General features: G+C 40.1%; 1 protein-coding gene across 3 annotated transcripts in view; it reads right to left on the bottom strand.

Moving 5' to 3' along the window:
- Window positions 1-17154, bottom strand: part of BMP2K (BMP2 inducible kinase) — a 116109-nt gene extending 98955 nt beyond the window's left edge. For 2 of the 3 annotated variants that reach the window (XM_041759935.1, XM_041759937.1), the window contains exon 1: window positions 16842-17154. In XM_041759935.1, the coding sequence (XP_041615869.1) occupies window positions 16842-17010 (169 nt within the window). In that variant the 5' untranslated portion in view covers window positions 17011-17154. The remainder of the gene's footprint in view (window positions 1-16841) is intronic. The other variant, XM_041759938.1, reaches the window with a different exon arrangement.
- Window positions 17155-19220: the final 2066 nt, after the last annotated feature.

Raw genomic sequence — 19220 nt, 5'->3', positions numbered from 1 at the left:
ACTTCCACTGCCCCTTCCCATGCTTGCACTCAAGTGCACTTACACACTCTCTAAAATAAATACATTTTTTAAAAAGAAATTAAAACAATTTTTTCAATCTTTATTAATTTGTGTAAAATAATAATAAACATATTATTTGACAACATAAATAACATTTATAAGAAAATAGCTGTTATTTTTCAAAAACAAAAATTTAGAGAGAAAATGGCAATGCTTTACATTTTTGCAAAGTTCTTTAATATTTGCCTTGGTAGTAGACTGCTAGATTATCATAGCCATTTCTGCAGTAAATCCTCTATGATATACTGTTTGGGCCTAATTAAACATATGAACACAACTTAACCTCAGGTATATAGAGAGGGAAAGATAAAGTTTACCTTCAAGTCTTTTCAAATAATTACAGATATTCTCCTTTGCTATTGCAGCAAAATATGACAATTAGTAGTTTCTTAAAGGTTAGTTGCAAGTATCAATGAATTCCTTGCACTGCTAAACTAAAATTCAATAGTCAATCTTGTACTATGTATTTTGTAACATCATACATTTGGAAAATACCAGTTCACTAAGTCAAAAGGATCTTTCATTACACAATTTTAAAAAATCACATTTGTTAATATCATCATCTATCTCCTCAGAAAAACCTAAGTAATGGGAAACTGTCAAGTTCACAATGGCAAATACAATTTTCCAAATTCTAATTTTCTTTTGAAAGCTCAATTTCCATCACTAATAACATCTGTCAGGTGTTTTCCTTGAAGTGACAGCCTCACTTAATAGAGAAAATATCTGCCAAATACCCAAATCTTAATGAATCACAGTCTGTCAGTCATTCTTTCAAATAAAAATAGTGTTCATGTAAAAAGTAGCTGGTCTAGGAGACAACTCAATCACTCAAGTGCTTTTCCTCAATTATACCACCATATTTCACTATGCAGCAAATGTTTTACATACACTTTCCATTTCTTCACACATCAAAAAGATGTGTACTTACAAAATGGCCAATAATAAAAACATAAAAAGATATTCAATATCACTTACATTTAGGAAAACGCAAATTAAAACTGCAATGATACACCACTTCACATTCATTAGAATGGGTTATCATAAACTTTTTTAAAAAAATCTTAAAATATCAAGTTTTAGTGAGGATGCAGAGAAATCGGAACCCATGTCATTGCTGGTGGGAATTTTTTTAAATGCAGCTACTATGGAAAACAGTATCCGTTCCTCAAAAAATTAAACACAGAAGAATCACATAAGCCAGTAATTCTACTTCTGGGTATATACCAAAAAGAACTGAAAGCAGGGACTTGAAAAGATATTTGTGTGCTCATTTTCATAGTAACATTATTCACAATTGCCAAAAGTAAAAACCACCCAAAAGTGCCCACTGATGAATAAACAATATGTGATATATACATAAAATGGAATATTATACAGATTGAATAGAAATTCTGATACGTGCTACAACATGGATGAACCTTAAAGACATTATTCTGGGATCCCTGCTGGCTCAATGGTTGATCCTTTGGCTCAGGGCGTGATCCTGGGGTTTGGGATCAAGTCCCACGTCGGCCTCCTGGCAGGGAGCCTGCTTCTCCCCCTGCCTATGTCTCTGCCTCTCTTTCTCTGTGTCTTTCATGAATAAATAAAATCTTTTTTAAAAGACATTATTTCAAGTGAAATAAGCCAGACACAAAAGGCCAAATATTACAGGATTTCATTTATAAGAGGTACTTAGAATAACCAAATTCATAGAGACAGAGTGCTCACTTCAGCAGCACAGATACAAATTCATAGAGACAGAAAATAAAAACAGTGTTTACCACAGGCTGGGGGAGAAGGAATATGGGGAGCTAATGGTTAATAGATATTGAGTTTCAATTAGAGAAAACAAGAAAGTTCTGGAGATCACTAGTGGTAACTGTCACATAACAATGTGAATGTACTTAATGCCACTTAACTGTAAATTTAAAAATGGTCAAAATGGTAATTTTTCTGTTACATACGTTATAGCACAATCAAAAAAAGAAGATGTGTTCAAGGGGCCAAGATTGATAGAATTTTCACAGCTTTATCAAGGATGTTCTTAAGGGAAACTGGCTTCAAAAAGAAGCACACAATTAAAAACAAAACAAAAAAACTGAAGGCAAATGATGATGAAAACTACAATGACTACTAATACAGTTTGGTGCAAACTGTTTTGACTTGTATTAAGGTACCACAAGTTTTACCACCACTGCTATTGCTTTTGAATCATCAACATAAATGCCTAGAGTGTAAAAGGCAAAATTATATCTTGGTAGTATTATGAAAATATCTTGACCTGAGGTCTCCTCAAAGGGTCTTGGGGATCCTTTCCCTAAGGCCCACAAACCATATTTTGAGAACCATTGATCCATTGATGAAGTCTATTCTTTTAGAAAACCCAATTAATGACAGAACAAAAAAAAAAGACACACAAAAGATCACTTAGTTCTACTGTTGTTTTTATTTTACCTTTTAAGATGAGAGAAACAAATAAGCCTACATGCTGAGCAGAAATGAGATATAGTAAGAATTAAAGAACAAGCAGCAGAAAAGAGAAGAAAAATCAGATAATTGATAAAGTAACAGGGCAGACTAGAGAAATCAGGGACACAGCTTCTAAAGTTGGAAGTAAAAGGAGACCCAGATATCAGAGGTAGAATGGGGTGGGGGTGGGGGTTATTATACTTTGACATAAAAAAGCTCTAAGTCCTGAGGATGTACTGCATAACATGGCATCTATAGCTAATAATGTATTCTATATTTGAAAGTTGCTAACAGAGTTGATCTTAAAAGTTCTCATCACAAGAAAAAACAAATGTGTAACTACATTAAAAATTAATGATGGATGTTAGCCATATTTATTGTGATCATTTTACAATTTATACAAATATGCAATCATTACATTGTACACCTGAAACTACTGTTCATGTCAATTATATCTCAATTTAAAAAAAAAAAAAAAAAAAAAAGCTCTCCTAGGGGTGCCTGGGTGGCTTAGTTGGTTAAGCAACTGCCTTCAGCTCAGGTCATGATCCCAAAGTTCTGGGATCAAGCCCTCCATCAGGCTCTCTGCTCAGAGGAGAGTCGGCTTCCTCCCTCTCCCTCTGCTGTTCCCCCAGCTTATGCTCTCTGGTTCTTTCTCTTTCTCTAGGTCAAATAAATAAAGTCTTTAAATTTTTTTTTCCTTTTACTATTTTAAAATCATATATCAAGAACTATTCTAGGGATCCCTGGGTGGCGCAGCGGTTTGGCGCCTGCCTTTGGCCCAGGGCACGATCCTGGAGACCCGGAATCGAATCCCACGTCGGGCTCCCGGTGCATGGAGCCTGCTTCTCCCTCTGTCTGTGTCTCTGCCTCTCTCTCTCTCTCTCTGTGACTATCATAAAAAAAAAAAAAAAAAAGAACTATTCTAACTTTTAACCTGTATGTGTATAAAAATATGCCACTTGTATCACAGAAGCAATGTCATGTCATTTTTAAGAAAATTGTTTTATGATGCCATAGGCACTGTATTTCTCCTGCAAATGCTCAGAAGTTTAGTATTCTAGGTATAAGTCAAATGCATTTGTGCCATGATCTAATAAAATTAAAAATATGATGAAACCTTGTTCCTTTTTCTTTTAAATACAGGCAGCACAAATTTGTTAAATGAAATGCAAAAAGGGATTTGACATTACAGCACTAAGTCTTCCATAACCTTGAACTAGGAGCTGAAAGAAGTAGGGGATAAGGATTCAGCTATTTTCTTCTTTTCACTTTCCTTGCTTTCTATAGGAGGTCCTAGATATATATCGCTATGGTACATTCAATTGAAGAAGCTAGAGTAATGTGATTTTATGTTACTTATTTTAGAGTTGGCAAATACATTATTTCATTTACGATGAACATTTCTACACTGACACAACAGACTCATTTGGGGGAAGCTGCAATTTTATCTGGGGGAAAGCTGCAATTCTAAACTTTGTAAAATTAATCCTGACATCTTAAACTGCAGCACATGGTTTGATGGCTTTAAGGAAAAGCAAAGGGGGAAAGCTTTAATTCAAAAGTGGTTGGGAATACCTCATTCTATCTCAGACTCTGTAGGCAACCATGAATATTCCAGTTTCCTTCCAGAATATTAAAAGTCCCCCAATCTCTTAAGCCCACTCCAATCAAAAGCCTATGCCTGTACATGCACAGGACCCAATTAAGGAGGTCACATGTAGTAGAAAGAGTGCTAGATTTAAAGTCACAAGACCTAAATTCCTCCTTCCACAACCAACACCAGCAGTGTGACTTTGGGGTCATCCCTTAGTCTACTTTCTCATAGCTAAATGAGGGAATTAAAACTGGATAATTTATAAAAAAAAAAAAAACTGGATAATTGCAACAATTATGGGAGATTTAATGATGCACTAGCATTTTAAAAGAACTGTTAGTCCAACACCACCAGTTAATATAACAATTAGTAATATTTTCCGAAGGGAGCTGAGAAGGTCTTATTCTCAATTCAGATTCTTGTATACCACCTACCAGCCTCATCCCTATATTTAGTCTTCCAAAAAGCAAAAACCAGTGAACTTACCCACAATATCCATAATGGCCCATCATAACGTTTTAAAATGCATGTAGCCTTTACTAAGAAAGAGAGCTGCTACTTTAAGGTGAAAACAAATCTGAACCTTAAATCTGTAAATACAAGTTTCTCATACTAGAAATTTATGGCCTTTGGTTACATCCAGCTCTGAACACCATGAATTCAGAGCATCTTGCAAACTCACTTCCAATATTCCTCATGGACAGAGTACAATCAGCAAAGTGACATACAAAAACACTTTTTTAAAAATACTTTTTTTAAAAACCCACTGATTTGCAACATTTCTTAAGTTCCCACTTCAGTAAGCTGAAAAACATAAAATCCATAACAGCTAGCTTCAGGATGTGTTTAAAATATGTATCAATTTGGACTGAGATCCTTAGAATTTCTCCTTTGGATTATACAAACAATATTTTGCTAAAAGATAAAAAATTAACAGATTTAACAACCCAGTTAACTATTCACTAGGATTTGAACTAGGCTAGTTGGTAAGAAAATAAAACAAAAACAAAACAAAACAAAACAAAAAAACTCCTCAGATCTACATTATTGCTTTCAACACCAGTTAACTATCTTACAAACTTCTGTTATTGATCACAGAAAAGACCATTAAAGGCCTATGCAAAGAGATAATATACACATCCTACTTCTGGAAAAATAACTCAAAATTCATGTCCTGCTAATCATGAATCAGTGCCATCATTTTTTTTATACAAAGAATAGACCATTAATATTCAGTAGGAGAGATTCTGTTATGTAGGCCAGAGAATGAATAAGTGGGTCATCGCCAGTGATGCATAGTCCCACTCCTGAGTAAGGGTCCTGAAACATTTATCAAGTAAACTATTTTTACCATATTATGTGTACATCATTTTAATACTAACATCTTAATGATTCCAGAAAGAATAGTAAAACTTAAACTAACCACAGACAATTTCATTTAAAAAAGTATACTTAAGTATGTAAAAAAATGCCAGTCAGCCCTAACAATGACCTCACTACAATAAATTAGCAAAATAAGTAGACACAGCAATTAGGCAGAGGAAATGGTGTGTTGGAAATCTCTCTTCCAGATAACCAAAGAAGGAATAGGAGAATGTTCAGGGTGATAATGATTAGTTATTAACAAAACTGCAAAAAGACTTGGTTTGCTACCTCTGATCTGTCATGCCAGGTTTACAAATTCCCTAATCTCAAAGAAAACTGAAGGTCTTTCCATCGAGAAAAGCAACTCCAATATTATACACACTAGTTAGAGGGGTCCCCTAAGGTAATAATCAAGTATTTTCCTCCCCCAGAGCACTAAGGATATAAGATCCCCTTCTTCCTAATCTCTCATTCTCTTAGATACCAGTTGTCCCATTAAGCCTTGGTAACTATCAACCACTCAAGAGAAAGCCATAGCCAGTTGACCATTTCCAATAGTATTACTTTAAGATTAGGTATTCAGAGCACATACTTTAGGCCTGTTCAGTTTGCCCTCTCTGTCCCATAGTAGTGGCTTTCTTTAAAGATGACACGGGTCACTCAGGCTAGAACACTGTTGAGAATCACCTAGTAAGAAGAGCAAGCAGACCCGCAAAACAGAAATGTGCTACTTGTGTAATCACTACAGAAATGAAACATGCTAGGAATCCAAAAATAAATCTGGTAGTATTTTTTTCATTCACCTAGATAATGCTCTACCTACATTATCATCAAATATTTCTATCTACTTCTTTTAGCTTCTGTAAAAAGACACAACTTGAAATTTGGGGCCAACCTACTCCTAAACATCAACCAAACAGTTGACTATGTCAAACACAGTTGTTATCCAATTGTTTTATAATAACTATTTACAGGACTTCTGGCTGCTTTTCGATTCAAAACTTCAATCTCTCACAAATGTACTGAATACCTATCATGAGCACAGCACTGCAAGAGATAAGAGATAAGATGAATACACTACCAAATCTTTTTTTTTTTTTAATAAATTTTTATTTATTTATGATAGTCACACAGAGAGAGAGAGAGAGGCAGAGACACAGGCAGAGGGCTCCATGCACCGGGAGCCCGACGTGGGATTCCATCCCGGGTCTCCAGGATCGCGCCCTGGGCCAAAGGCAGGCGCCAAACCGCTGCGCCACCCAGGGATCCCTACGCTGCCAAATCTTAAGGGGACTTTTAATCTTACAGTAGAGGAAACTTTTTACTACACATTTTCTTAGGATAAAACAAAGCTGTGTAAAATAAGTGCAATATAAGCAATAGTTGCTACACAGGATTAGAGGAAGGCATAATTACACTCATTTGGTTGCAGATAGGGTGTCATGAAAAAAAAAGACTGCAAGAAAGTAACTATTTTAAAGGTTCACTGCAAGATACAATTAAACAGAGTGGGGAGGGAAGTGTATGCATTCTAGGCAATGTAACAACATAAGCTGAAAAACAGGAATGAAAAAGCAAGAGCAAAATGCAGAAAATGTCAAGTCCATGTGCAGTAATACACATCTAGGATCCGAGTGAGAGAGGGATTAAGGCCGGAGGGGAGTTGGAGTCACACTGCAGAGGACCTTGAATCCCAGAGTGATGAGTTTGCACTTCACTTAGGCAAACGATCAGAAGTCCATTTCAGGAAGAAAAACTGGGATGAGTTGATCTGGTGAGTAAAGAGTCTCAAAGAGAAGAATAGCCTGCATAAGAATGTCATTCACTGAGACTTATTAAGGACCCAAACTAGAGCTGACAGCACTAGAAACAAAAAGGCACTGACTCTTCACACATTATCATGGATAAATTTTCTATCCACAAAATAACTTTCTATCCACAAACTGTCATAACCCTTCCTGATACATTCTTTCCAAATAAAAACTTGAAAAACATGAAAATTTCTTTATTTCCAGACACCCTCCAAAATATGAATCACTTGGAGAACACAAATCATTAAAATAACAAAAGAATCCACTAAAGTTGGCATATCCTTTCAAACTAGACAGTACTCTGAAAAGCAACATGATTTGAGCACCCATCCCCTTATCTTAAGGGGTACTATATAAAGCAACTTCCTAGAGAAGACTTTTTCACAATGATTAAGAAATCATTTTATTTCTTAATTGTGGGATTAAAAAATAAATTGCTGGGACACCTGAGTGGCTCAGTGGTTGAGCATCTGCCTTCAGCTCAGGGCGTGATCCCAAGATCTGGGATCGAATCCCACACTGGGCTCCCTGCATGGAGCCTGCTTCTCCCTCTGCCTATGTCTCTGCCTCTCTTTGTGTGTCTCTCATGAATAAATAAATAAATCTTTAAAAATAAAATAAAAAAATAAGTTGCTAATCTATACTGAAGCTTGTCAAAGAACTCAAATGCATGGTTATCAAACACAATCTTTTCATTATGGTCTCAATCCTAAAACTGTTCATCTTTATCCCTTTCCCTTGCTCCTCTCATCAGAGTAGCAGTAAGAATCCATCATACAGACAGAATCAGAGAATGTCAAAATGGAAAAAGATGTTACAGATTCATCTTTATCAACTTCATTTTTTCTTGAGGAAACTGAAGTCAAAATGTCACAATGCAAGTTATTAGCATAACAGAGTATCAGCTGGCCCAACTCCAAATTTTGCCTTTTTTTTTTTTTTAATAGTTGCCTCCAGGAACTATTAAAAATCCAGGAACTATTTCAAAGATCTAATGAAATGTTAAAATAGGCAAATTAGTAGCGATAAGTGTTTCATATTTTAAAATAATATTCACTGCAAAATGCCTCTCTAGAAGCCATACCCCCAACCATGCCCTTAAATTTTACTGGAATTCTACAAGACGAGGACAAACCAAAAAGTCCAAAAATAAAGTATTTCTGTGTCAAAGCCCGACAACCACTTTCCTGCAGAGACATGAAACAGCAGAAAAGTGCTGACTGATCTCATTTGTAAAGATGATATATGCAGACAAGAGAATCTCCAAATTAACTAAGTGCCCAACTATTTAAAACAGCTCAGTCATTAACCACTCAACTTCCCAACTCAGTTCCCTAAAAATAGTAGGCTTGTGGGTAGATGAATGGTTCACCAGATGGATGCAGGATAAAACCAAGGAATAAACAGTCTCAACTCCTTGTAATGAAACCATTCCATAGCTTTGAAATTACCACGCAGGACTCTTAATTTCAGAATTCTAAGTCAAGCCTTTAATCATTTTGATAGCTACCAAATAGGCTCTAGTAAATGTTTATGTTCTACGTCAAGTTTTGACCAAAAAAGGGGGGAAAGAGTGACAGAGAACCAATATAATGTGTAAATAAGATTAGTAAAGAACACTAAAGGTCCAGAATCAATGTAACGACACACAACAATTCTACCTTCTACTACGTTCCATAATATAAACACACCATCAAGGACCTTTTCTATTTTTCCCTCCTGCAGACCTCATAACGGAAAGATGCTAACAAGTATTAATTTATATTATTTTCAAAATAATTCAAAGACAACCTTTGCAAACTACTCAGCATGAGAAAGTTAGTATTAACCAAGCAAAGTTGACCATAGCTAAAAGCAAAGAAATTTGATGTTAGTGCAACTTAGCACCTTTTCTGGGGATAAATGCATAATTTCCACTATATTTTTTCAAAATATTGAAAATTTGGAATTGCTTTAGGGCCCTTGAATGAAACTGCCACCTCTAGAGAAAACATTAACAGCAATCAAAATTACAATCAAAGAACTATCCCCACAATGATAACACAACACAAAAGAGAAGCATGTGTTATTAAGAGTCTATGTAATGTTCTTTGCTATGAATTACTTTCATTTTCTTGTCAAAACATATGCTTTATCAAGGTAAAAATTCTATATATAGCTGATTGAAACTTAAAAATTATATATGGCTAAAATGCCATATAATTATCTAATTAAAATGATTCAATTTTTTACAAATATAAATGTGATACTTTATTCAGTATAAATGTAATACATATTCTACAAGCAAATTACTGCAATTCCATTTATTTATTTATGAGAGACAGAGAGAGAGAGACGCAGAGACACAGGCAGAGGGAGAAGCAGGCTCCATGCAGGGAGCCCAATGCAGGACTTAATCCCTGGTCTCCAGGACCACGCCCTCGGCCGAAGGGAGGCACCAAACCACTGAGCCACCCAGGGATAAATTACTTCAATTCCAGAAGCAGATTTCACTGAAAGCTTATCACCAAATCTGAACCTAAAATTGGCCCATATTTATTGAAAGATTTGGCAATGCACTGTTAGATATTCTCATACATTATCTTCTTAATATCATACATTACGGGATCCCTGGGTGGCGCAGCGGTTTGGCGCCTGCCTTTGGCCCAGGGCGCGATCCTGGAGACCCAGGATCGATTCCCACATCGGGCTCCCGGTGCATGGAGCCTGCTTCTCCCTCTGCCTGTGTCTCTGCCTCTCTCTCTCTCTGTCTCTGTGACTATCGTAGATAAATAAAAAAAAATAAAAAAAAATTTTAAAAAAAAAGAAAAAAAAAAAATATCATACATTACCTGTTAATCTTTATAATAAATATTAACTCCATCTTATAGAAAAAGGAAACAATGTTTCCAGAGAATTCTATTCAATCACAACAACGAAAATTGCAGGACGGAAACTGAAGGCAGAGATAAATAAGACCCTGCCCTCAAAAAGCTCACTGTCAAAATCAATTGTACAATATAAACACTTTCATAATTGCATATAACAATACTTTTTTTCTTTAAACTCAGCCACCTCTGTAAAATAAAGAAAAACATGTCAATAGAAAAAGATAACTATAAAGGGACATCCAGCTGATTCTTTTTTTTGCTGTTTCAAGGAGGCTAAATGAAATAACATTTTGCCTTAAACTCTGTCTTCAAAAGTTTGTCTTCACCTATATGGAATTGTTGAATCACTATATTGTACACCTGAAATTAATATAACACTGTATGTTAACTATACTGGAATTAAAATAAAATAAATAAATCTCACATTTAAAAAAAAGGGTACATCTTACACTACCATGATGCTGACTCCTCCTGCTTCTAGTTTTTGACTGATTAATAAAGGTGCTACGAATTTGTATGTGCAGGTTTAAAAAAATTTTTTTAGAGCCTATCTTCACAAAAGTAAAAAATTCAGGTTCCCCTAACCTAAGCAGAAGACCTCTGATGGGACAAGAACCACAGAGCCCTCCATCAGTGCTTTTCAATTTGCAAATTAGGTCTTAAATTCTACTGAAGAACTCCATCTGGATTTATTAAAAAAAAAAAAAAAAAAAAGTAAAAAAACACCTCCTTTAAAAAGAATCTCAATGTCCATGATATGAAGGCAATTTGTAGGATTCAAAAAGCAATTAATAGAGAGTACTTCTAGCCTCAAGAATTTTACTATCTGCTAAGGGAAATGAGGCAGGAACAATAACCATCTTAGTGGTTTCCATGTGCTTACATAATTGTATCTCAAGACAAAAGATTAAATGTGATGGTTTACATCACCTATTTACAAATAAATAGGTACAAATGTCCACAGGAAGAAGGGAGTGATCATAACTAGCAGTTAGGATTACACAGGCAAAGGCAAAGGTAGTGATAGGTAAATACAACAGTCACAGAACAATGGCGAATGGGGTACACTATGGCTGGAGCAGAGTATTATCAGGATATACCAGAGCTAAGATTTAAAGGGTAGGTTAAGAACTTAAACATGGGATGGGACGTCTGGGTGGCTCAGCAGTTGAGCATCTGCCCTTGGCCCAGGGCGTTATCCTGGAGTTTCGGAATCAAGTCCCACATCAGGCTTTCTGCATGGGGCCTGCTTCTTCCTCTGCCTATGTCTCTGCCTCTCTCTCTGTCTCTCATGAATAAATTAAATAAATTAATTTAATTTAATTTAATTTAAAAATAAAATAAAATAAAAAATAAAGAAAAATAAATTAAATTTAATTTAATTTTAAAAATAAAATAAAATAAAGTAAAATAAAATAAAATAAAATAACTAAGCACGAAGAGTGCCTGGCCAGCTCAGTCCATGAACTATATAACTCTTGATCTCGGGGTTGTGAGTTTGAGCCCCACATTGAGTACGGAGATTGCTTAAAAATAAAACCTGAGAAAGAAAAAAAAAAAAAGAACTAAGCATAAATCTGAGTATATGGCCAAAAAATGTGATCAAGATGACTTCTCAGCAACAATCCCTCCTCTTCAAAGCATCAGCTTCTCCTGGTATTCTTCATAACTCTCTGGCAGCTCCTTTTTACTCTAAATCAGTGGTTCTCAAGGTATGGTTTCTGGACCAGCAGCATCAGTGAGCAAGTTGTTAGAAATGAAAATTATGAGCCTTACCCATACATATGAAACAAACTTTGGGGGTCAGGCTCAGCAATATGTGCTTTACCAAGGCCTCCAAATGATTCTGATGAACACCAATGTCTGAGACCAATGTTCTACCAGGGTCCTTCAGTGAGTGCCTTCTCATTCTATACTCTCTCCCTATGCATTATTCTCTCCCAGGGCCTTCAGTAACAGCCAAATGCTCACTTTTCAAAAATACCTATCTCTAAGCCCAGAAACCTTTGCTGCGTACCAAACCCAAACCACATACTCAGCTTCCTACTTGACACTTATTTCCCCCCAGATATTTCAACTAAAACATGTCTGGAACTCCTGGATACCCTCCTTAACTCTCCCCCACCTATCCACTCCCCTGCAAAAAAAAAAAAAAAAAAAAAAAAAAAAAAAATTCCTGTTCCTTCTCTTTTCTTCCCCATCTCAGCATAGGATACCTCCAACCCAAGCATAAACAAGTCTTACTTCACAGTTCCTACAATACCCTCCCCCCCATCACCAGGTCTTCCCATTTAAGCATTATTACATTCATCTCCATTCCCACTGCCACTATCTTAACTAACCATCTAATTTGTACAGACTAGGGATCCCTGGGTGGCGCAGCGGTTTGGCGCCTGCCTTTGGCCCAGGGCGCGATCCTGGAGACTCGGGATCGAATCCCACGTCGGGCTCCCGGTGCGTGGAGCCTGCTTCTCCCTCTGCTTGTATCTCTGCCCCTCTCTCTCTCTCTCTCTGTGACTATAATACATAAATAAAAATTAAAAAAAAATAATAATTTGTACAGACTGTAACCAGTCTCTATATAGAAATCACAATGATCTTGTAAAAATACAAATCAGAGCATGTAACTGCCCTATTTTAAATCCTTCAGTAGCTTCCCATTGTATTATCACATAAAACCTAAAATCCTAAATTCTTGGATCCTGTACAAGTTACTGGATAGCCACAGATAATTTCTACAAATGAAATATCATGCTTAAGTCCATTATTTTCAGACTGATTTATATTGCAAAATCAAATGTATTTTACTACCTTCCTGTAAAATTAACAGTGAGAGCTGGTTAATACTTAGCCTAAATTAACTGACCCTAATCTAATCAGTTAACTCTGAGAGAGCTACTGAGCTCCTTGTACAGAAGTCTGCAGTATATTCCTGGCTTCCCAATAACCAGTACTGACAGTACCAACAACCCCCAAGCCATGACAGAAAGTCTTATCTTTACCCATGCAATCATATTCAAAATACCATTCCTATCCAGCCCCCAAAACCTCATAATTAGATTATCTCAACAAATTATGGATAGTGTCCCAGTCTCCAGGTTCCCCATTTATTTAAGCACTTTGTACCAACATACTTAGAACATTGAGAATCAAACATATTGAGAACCAACTTCTTCCTATTATCAATCAATATTAAATCCTCTAACTAGCACTGAAGGCCTATGGATGTATGTGATCAAAAAGCCAGTTCTATGTTTTAGTAAAAACTTTAAAGAGTATACTGAATTACATATGCTTGTCAATTTGACACTATTTCAAGCTAAAATTTACTTATGGCTCCATCTCATTTCTATGGGCCCAAATTGGATCTGGTTAGCATGCACTCCTGAAACTAAACTGTTTTTGGAAAAACAATGAAAATGCCCCACAATAATAATATTAGTCCTCTAAACTTTAAGCAGGAATTAAAAAGGCACAAGGTGTAATATGCATCTTCAAACATACACATACTTAACTAGAGACTATGATACAAAGTGTATACTTCAGAGAAAAAACTACTCCAACAGTTTAAACATACAGCATAAGTATAATTCTGAGATGCCGTTAATTTAAATACATAATATATAAAATGCATGTATATGTGTACATATATACACATACATACATAACTTGATTCTCATTATTTGGGGATCCATATTTATAAATTTATGTAGTTGCTAAAATTTATCTGTATTCCCAAAATCAATACAATGGCATTTTTATGATTTGTAGATATGAGTATAGTGCTGAAAATTTTGAGAAGGCCAGCTGGAGTCAACAAGATAGTGTCCTGCCTTGTTTATAAACAAGGGCTCTTTTTGAAGTGTGTTTACTGTCATGTTTTTCTCATATTTGTCCTTTTTATTGGTGATTTCATTGTAAACAATGAAATGGCCCCAAGCATAGTGCCCAAGTGTCATCTAGTATTCCTAAGCTCAAGAAGGCTGTGATGTCCCTTACAGAGAAAATATGTTTTAGCTAAGTTTCATTTAGACATGAGTTACAGCGCTGTTAGCTGTAAGTTCACTTTTAATGAGTAAACAACATACATTAAATAAGATCTTTAAATAGAAATACACATAAAGCAAAGTTATATATTGACTCGTTGACAAAAATGTGAACAGTGTCTTGCAGTACCTCTGTGTGTACTGGGCACACACAGAGGGCAATGGTTCAGTACTTACTAACTCACTCTTCAGTGACTTTACAAAACATAACTACTCTCAATAATAAGAATCAAATATGTAAATATATACTTAGAGAAAGAGAAGGAGAATTTGAGGCAGAACATGAGACAATGATGCAATTTTCATTGCATCCTAGCAGACTTATTGATGACTCAAAGACACTACAAAGGCCACTCTAAACAAGATGCATATGTTTGCAGTAGCATGGCAAAAACACCTCAGGGCACAGCACCTACAGTCTTGGCCCTGTTTAAACAACATGAACCCAAAGCAAAAAAAAAAGAAAAAGTAAAACCTACCAAATTTGTTTTTTTGGTCTTTGTTTTCACCCCTTGTCCCACTTAATGGTATACCTCTCCCCAATTCAGGTACTCTAAAATCTAATGCTTTTCCATACCACTTGCCCTAATCTTATAATCTAGCAAATGTATCTGCCAATTACTGAATGATCATTCTTGAATGTGAACCAGACTTTGTGCTTAAGCATCTTGTTCAAATCGTCTAAATTATTTGGAAAGGAGAGAGGATAGTAAGCATCTGAAATAAGAAAAAACTGTCAGGACCAAAAAGTAAACTGAATATAGGCAATTTCAGATGTGTGTGTGAGAGAAAAACACAAAAGGGAAGAAAGTCTCCCCTCCCCTCCAGAAAAGACGAAATAAAAATCTAGTCCAAGAGGTGGAGTTGGGTGGTGGGGAAGTTCCACCTTCCCAAAATGGTTTTCTTCAGCTCCTGCTTCATCCTAGCACCTGATTATGGATTTTCCCAAGAAAAACGAAAAATTTATAGCAAAACTAGTGGAACACTCCAACAGTGAGTGACATTGTCCTTGAATTTTTTTTTTAATTATTGTTTGCGGTTGAATGAGCACTCTTCCTTTGAAATTCTTCATTTTTATTTTTATTTTCCAAAATTACTTAATTTTTGTTGAAAATGACTTGCTTAGGGTAATGGTAGGGTATGCTTAGAGCAGTGATAAAAGCCACAAATCCAAAGTCTAGTTTGATGAAACGTTAATGTCTTCTTTCTACTAAATAAAAAACTCATCTGGGATTTTGTGAAATGAAGTGAGTGTAATACCTCTCAAGCCACACTTCAATTAGTTACTGCAATTCAAAGAAATAAGTACAGCATGTGAGTTAAAAGCCGTATCTTCTTAAAACCCACAACTCAATCTAAACCAACATTTGAAATCTGTGTATAATAAAGAACCCGGAAATTTCACAGCACAGTAAATCTATCAAAACCAATCACCATATATTCATTCTTTTGAAAAGCTAAGGATCCTTCTCCCACCTCTGCAAGGTTTGGCTAGGCTCATTACTAGGTGCAATGGCTTGCAAAACGATAACACCCATTCCTGAATAATTCAAGATTTCTTTCTCTTTACATATTTTACAAACGAAAACCTTCATATTCTTCTTTCACACTAATGTGCTATTCTTTGCGGCATTTCAAAAGACGTAAGTGGAATCTCAGTCTACTGTGCCCAAACCCGCATCAATGTCTGACTTTCAGAGAACTAAAACTACTCTCCTCAGTTTCTTTTCTCTTAACCTTGGAAGTTAAAGGGCCAATTATCAACAAACTATTCATGAAATTTTAAAAGTATTTATTTTGTAACATTCCGCAATTAAAAACTCAAAGACCAAATGAAGCGTTCGGCAGATAAGAGAAACTATTTTCTACAAGCCAGCTACACAGGAAACACAAAACTAAAGTGCAGGATCTTGCTTTTTTTAATGGTGTGAAGCTTTCTCGTAAGCGGACTTGCACCCGCTGACATAAACTGGTAACGGTAAAGGAGGACCGAATGCAAAACTTCACAGGTGAAAGTTAACCTGCTTTCTTAGCCCCTTTTAAAGTACCAGAGAGACGTACTGAAAGGCTATGAATGAACGGAACCTTGTCTGATGAAGGTTCTAAAAAATTAAAAAAAAAAAAGATAAATGGCCGTCAAGTTCGCCTGATCCTCCGAATCAACCCACTAACACTGGGGCAAAGCATCACCTCCGACGCACGCACAAGCGCGCGCGCCGGGACAAGCTGCCCTTCCCCTGCGGACCGAGTGAAAGCCACCCGGCTCGGCCTGGGGCTGCGGAGTCCTGCACCCTGGGGCGCCGTGCAGGCTCGGGCGCAGAGGCCAAGGCACGGCAGCCGCCTGGTCCCGCCCGCTCGACCCTCCGACGAGTCCCTGGTCCAGTCCACACCACATCAGTCGCGGGGACGTTTTCTAGTACTTCCTCGCGTCGAGGAGGGCTGAGAAGGACTTAAACTCAGTACAGGGAGAGCCGTGCACGGCCAGAGCTGCCAGCGGCGAGAAGAGCCCGAGACGCTCTTAAGACACCGCCGCGGGCACGGCCAGGAGGTGGAGGCGGGAAGAGCGCGGAGAGCGCGACGGAAGCGGGGGAGGACCGGCCCTCCCTCACCTGCAGCCCGGCCGCCCGGGCGCCCGTACCTTCGGCCAGCGACTCCTCCAGGGTGACCTGGTAGCGGCCGACCGCGAACACGCGGACCCCCAGCGACGAGCTGCCGGAGCTGGAGCCGGCCCCGGCCCCGCCGGCCGCGCCACCCGCCGCGCCGCCGCCGCCGCCCTCCGACTTGGGCATTCGAGAGAACTTCTTCATCCCGCCGGCGCGCGGGAGGGCGCGGGGCGCGCGCGAGGCGACGGGAGGGCGAGTCCTGGCCCCGCGCGCGGCCGACGTCCGCGAGGGGTCGCCGCCCGGCGCCGTGCGAGCGTCCGTGCGCGCCGCGGCCCTCCGAGCCTCACATCCCGGGCAGCCCGAGCGCACTCCCGGCCCCGCCGCCCGCTCCGCGGCTCCGCGGCTCCGCTGCAGCTGCCCGGCTCCCGCAGAGGGCGGCGGGGAGGGCGGGGCCGGGGCGGGGCGGGGCGCGCGGGGGCGGGGCCGGGCGCGGGGGCGACGCCACCACCTCCGCGAGCGCCCCGGCGCCCGAGCCGCCTCGCGGGGCGTCGGGAGCGCGAGCCTGGGGGGGGCACCTGGCGGGGGGGCCGGGGGGGCGGGGCGGCCGGCGCCCCCGGGGACTGCGCTGCACCTCCCCCGCCGCACACCCGTCAGACGCGGCCCGCGCCGCCGCCGCCGCCGCCTCCGGAGTCGGACCTACGCCGCTCGCCCCCCGCGGCCGTCGGCGGTGCGGGCCGCTGCCAACCGCTCTCGAAGCCCCGGCGCCCCGCGCAGGCGCGCTCCCCGCGCCGCCGGAAGTGACGGTTCCGGCCCTTGTCACGTGGGGAGGGAAGGGGCGGGGAGGCGGCGGTGGGGGTTGGGTCCCGCCGGGAGCGCTCGAGGCCGGCCTCGGGGGCCCCGGCTTCGAGGTGGGAGGCGGCCGGGGGACCGGTTCCTGCGCTGGCCGTGCAGCGGGGTCTGTTAGCTGGGCCAGGAGCGGGCGTGCCCCTCGGGATGCTCAAAAATGCCGCCTTAGCTTCGCCCCGCTAAGGAACTCCTCGCCGCACTTGCCCGCCGCTCTCCAGGCCTCCCCGGGGAGCCTTCCGCTCGCGCCCCCGGAACGTGGGAGGCGGGAGCGGCGCGGAACCAGAGCGAGTCCCCGTAAGCCGATTCGGAAGCCGCCGCGCCGCGCTCTGCGACGGGCGCTGGTGCTGGGAAGCGCCCCCGCGGCTCTCGGGCTGCTCGGGGCTACGCTGCGGCCGCGAGAGGCGCTCGGGACGGGCTTCAGTGCGCGTGCGGACCGCTTAGCACCTTCCGCCGAGAGAACTTGGTGGGCCCGCCCAAGGTCACGCAGCTGGCCAGGGGCCCGGCTGGGCCTGAAAGGTCCATCTTTTGGTACTTAGTTTCGCACTTTGGGCCATTCTGAAAAAGTAGGTTGAAAAACAGCAAATTTAGAAGCGTTTGGAAGGAAAACCAGCCGCTGAGTTCTCCCCATGGCTCCTTTAACATAGAGAATGGCCTACCATGAAGGAATGAATGAATGAACGAATGAGTGAATGCCCGTTGCATCCATTTCATAAGCTGCAGGAATCTCCATGCCTGCCAGGATGAGGCAGGCAAGATGAACAGGAGTGTTAAGACGCCGGGGAGTGTGACAACGGCAGATCACAGAGCATGTGCGCGCTCAGCCTCAGCCTGCTTTCCACCACCACAGTCCTGGCCTTACGAGCCCAGGCCCACTGTGGGCAGGGATTCCAATCTCTTAGGAGAAACCAGATATGTGGATTTTTTTTTTCTGATATATTTCCTAAATTGTTTCAACGTAGACCAAATAAGTTGTGCCTGCAGGACTCCAGTATGCAACTTCTGTGAAAGGAGATGGACGTGATTCTATCCCTATGCCTGTTTAATTTCCCAATTTGTTCATGGAATACAGGGAGCTGTGCATAGGCAGAAGACTTTGAGCTTAATAATATTCGATTTTTCCTCCCCTCTGCTATTTGAAGACAAGCTATTTCTACCAATGCTGAAACAGTGCTCTGGATTTAGGCATTTTTTGCTGCATAACCTACTAAGCTAAAATTCTTCATCCAGAGACCTGACCTTTAAAGTACATTCCAGTTCAATGGAAGTCAGATTATATGTCAGATGACTGATGTGGTGTGACAATTGGGGATTTCCATTTAGAAATAAGCTGACATTTTTCCTTACTGGGGAGATTCACTGTGGAGTCTCATTCCTAGAACATCTTAATTATGTTTTTCAAGCCGACTAATGGAGAAATTTAGTCATTTCATTCAATTCAAAACTGGTATCAGCCAAACATACAGTTTGGGCCTAAGGCAACTACACCTAATCACAACACCAGAATAAAATCTCCTATGATCAGTTTGGGAGCAAATTTACCACAACTGCTGTGGCAAAGAAACTCGTAT

Source organism: Vulpes lagopus, chromosome 6, assembly GCF_018345385.1.
Source record: "Vulpes lagopus strain Blue_001 chromosome 6, ASM1834538v1, whole genome shotgun sequence".
Lineage (NCBI taxonomy): Eukaryota > Metazoa > Chordata > Mammalia > Carnivora > Canidae > Vulpes > Vulpes lagopus.
This window is presented reverse-complemented; position numbering and strand designations above follow the sequence as displayed.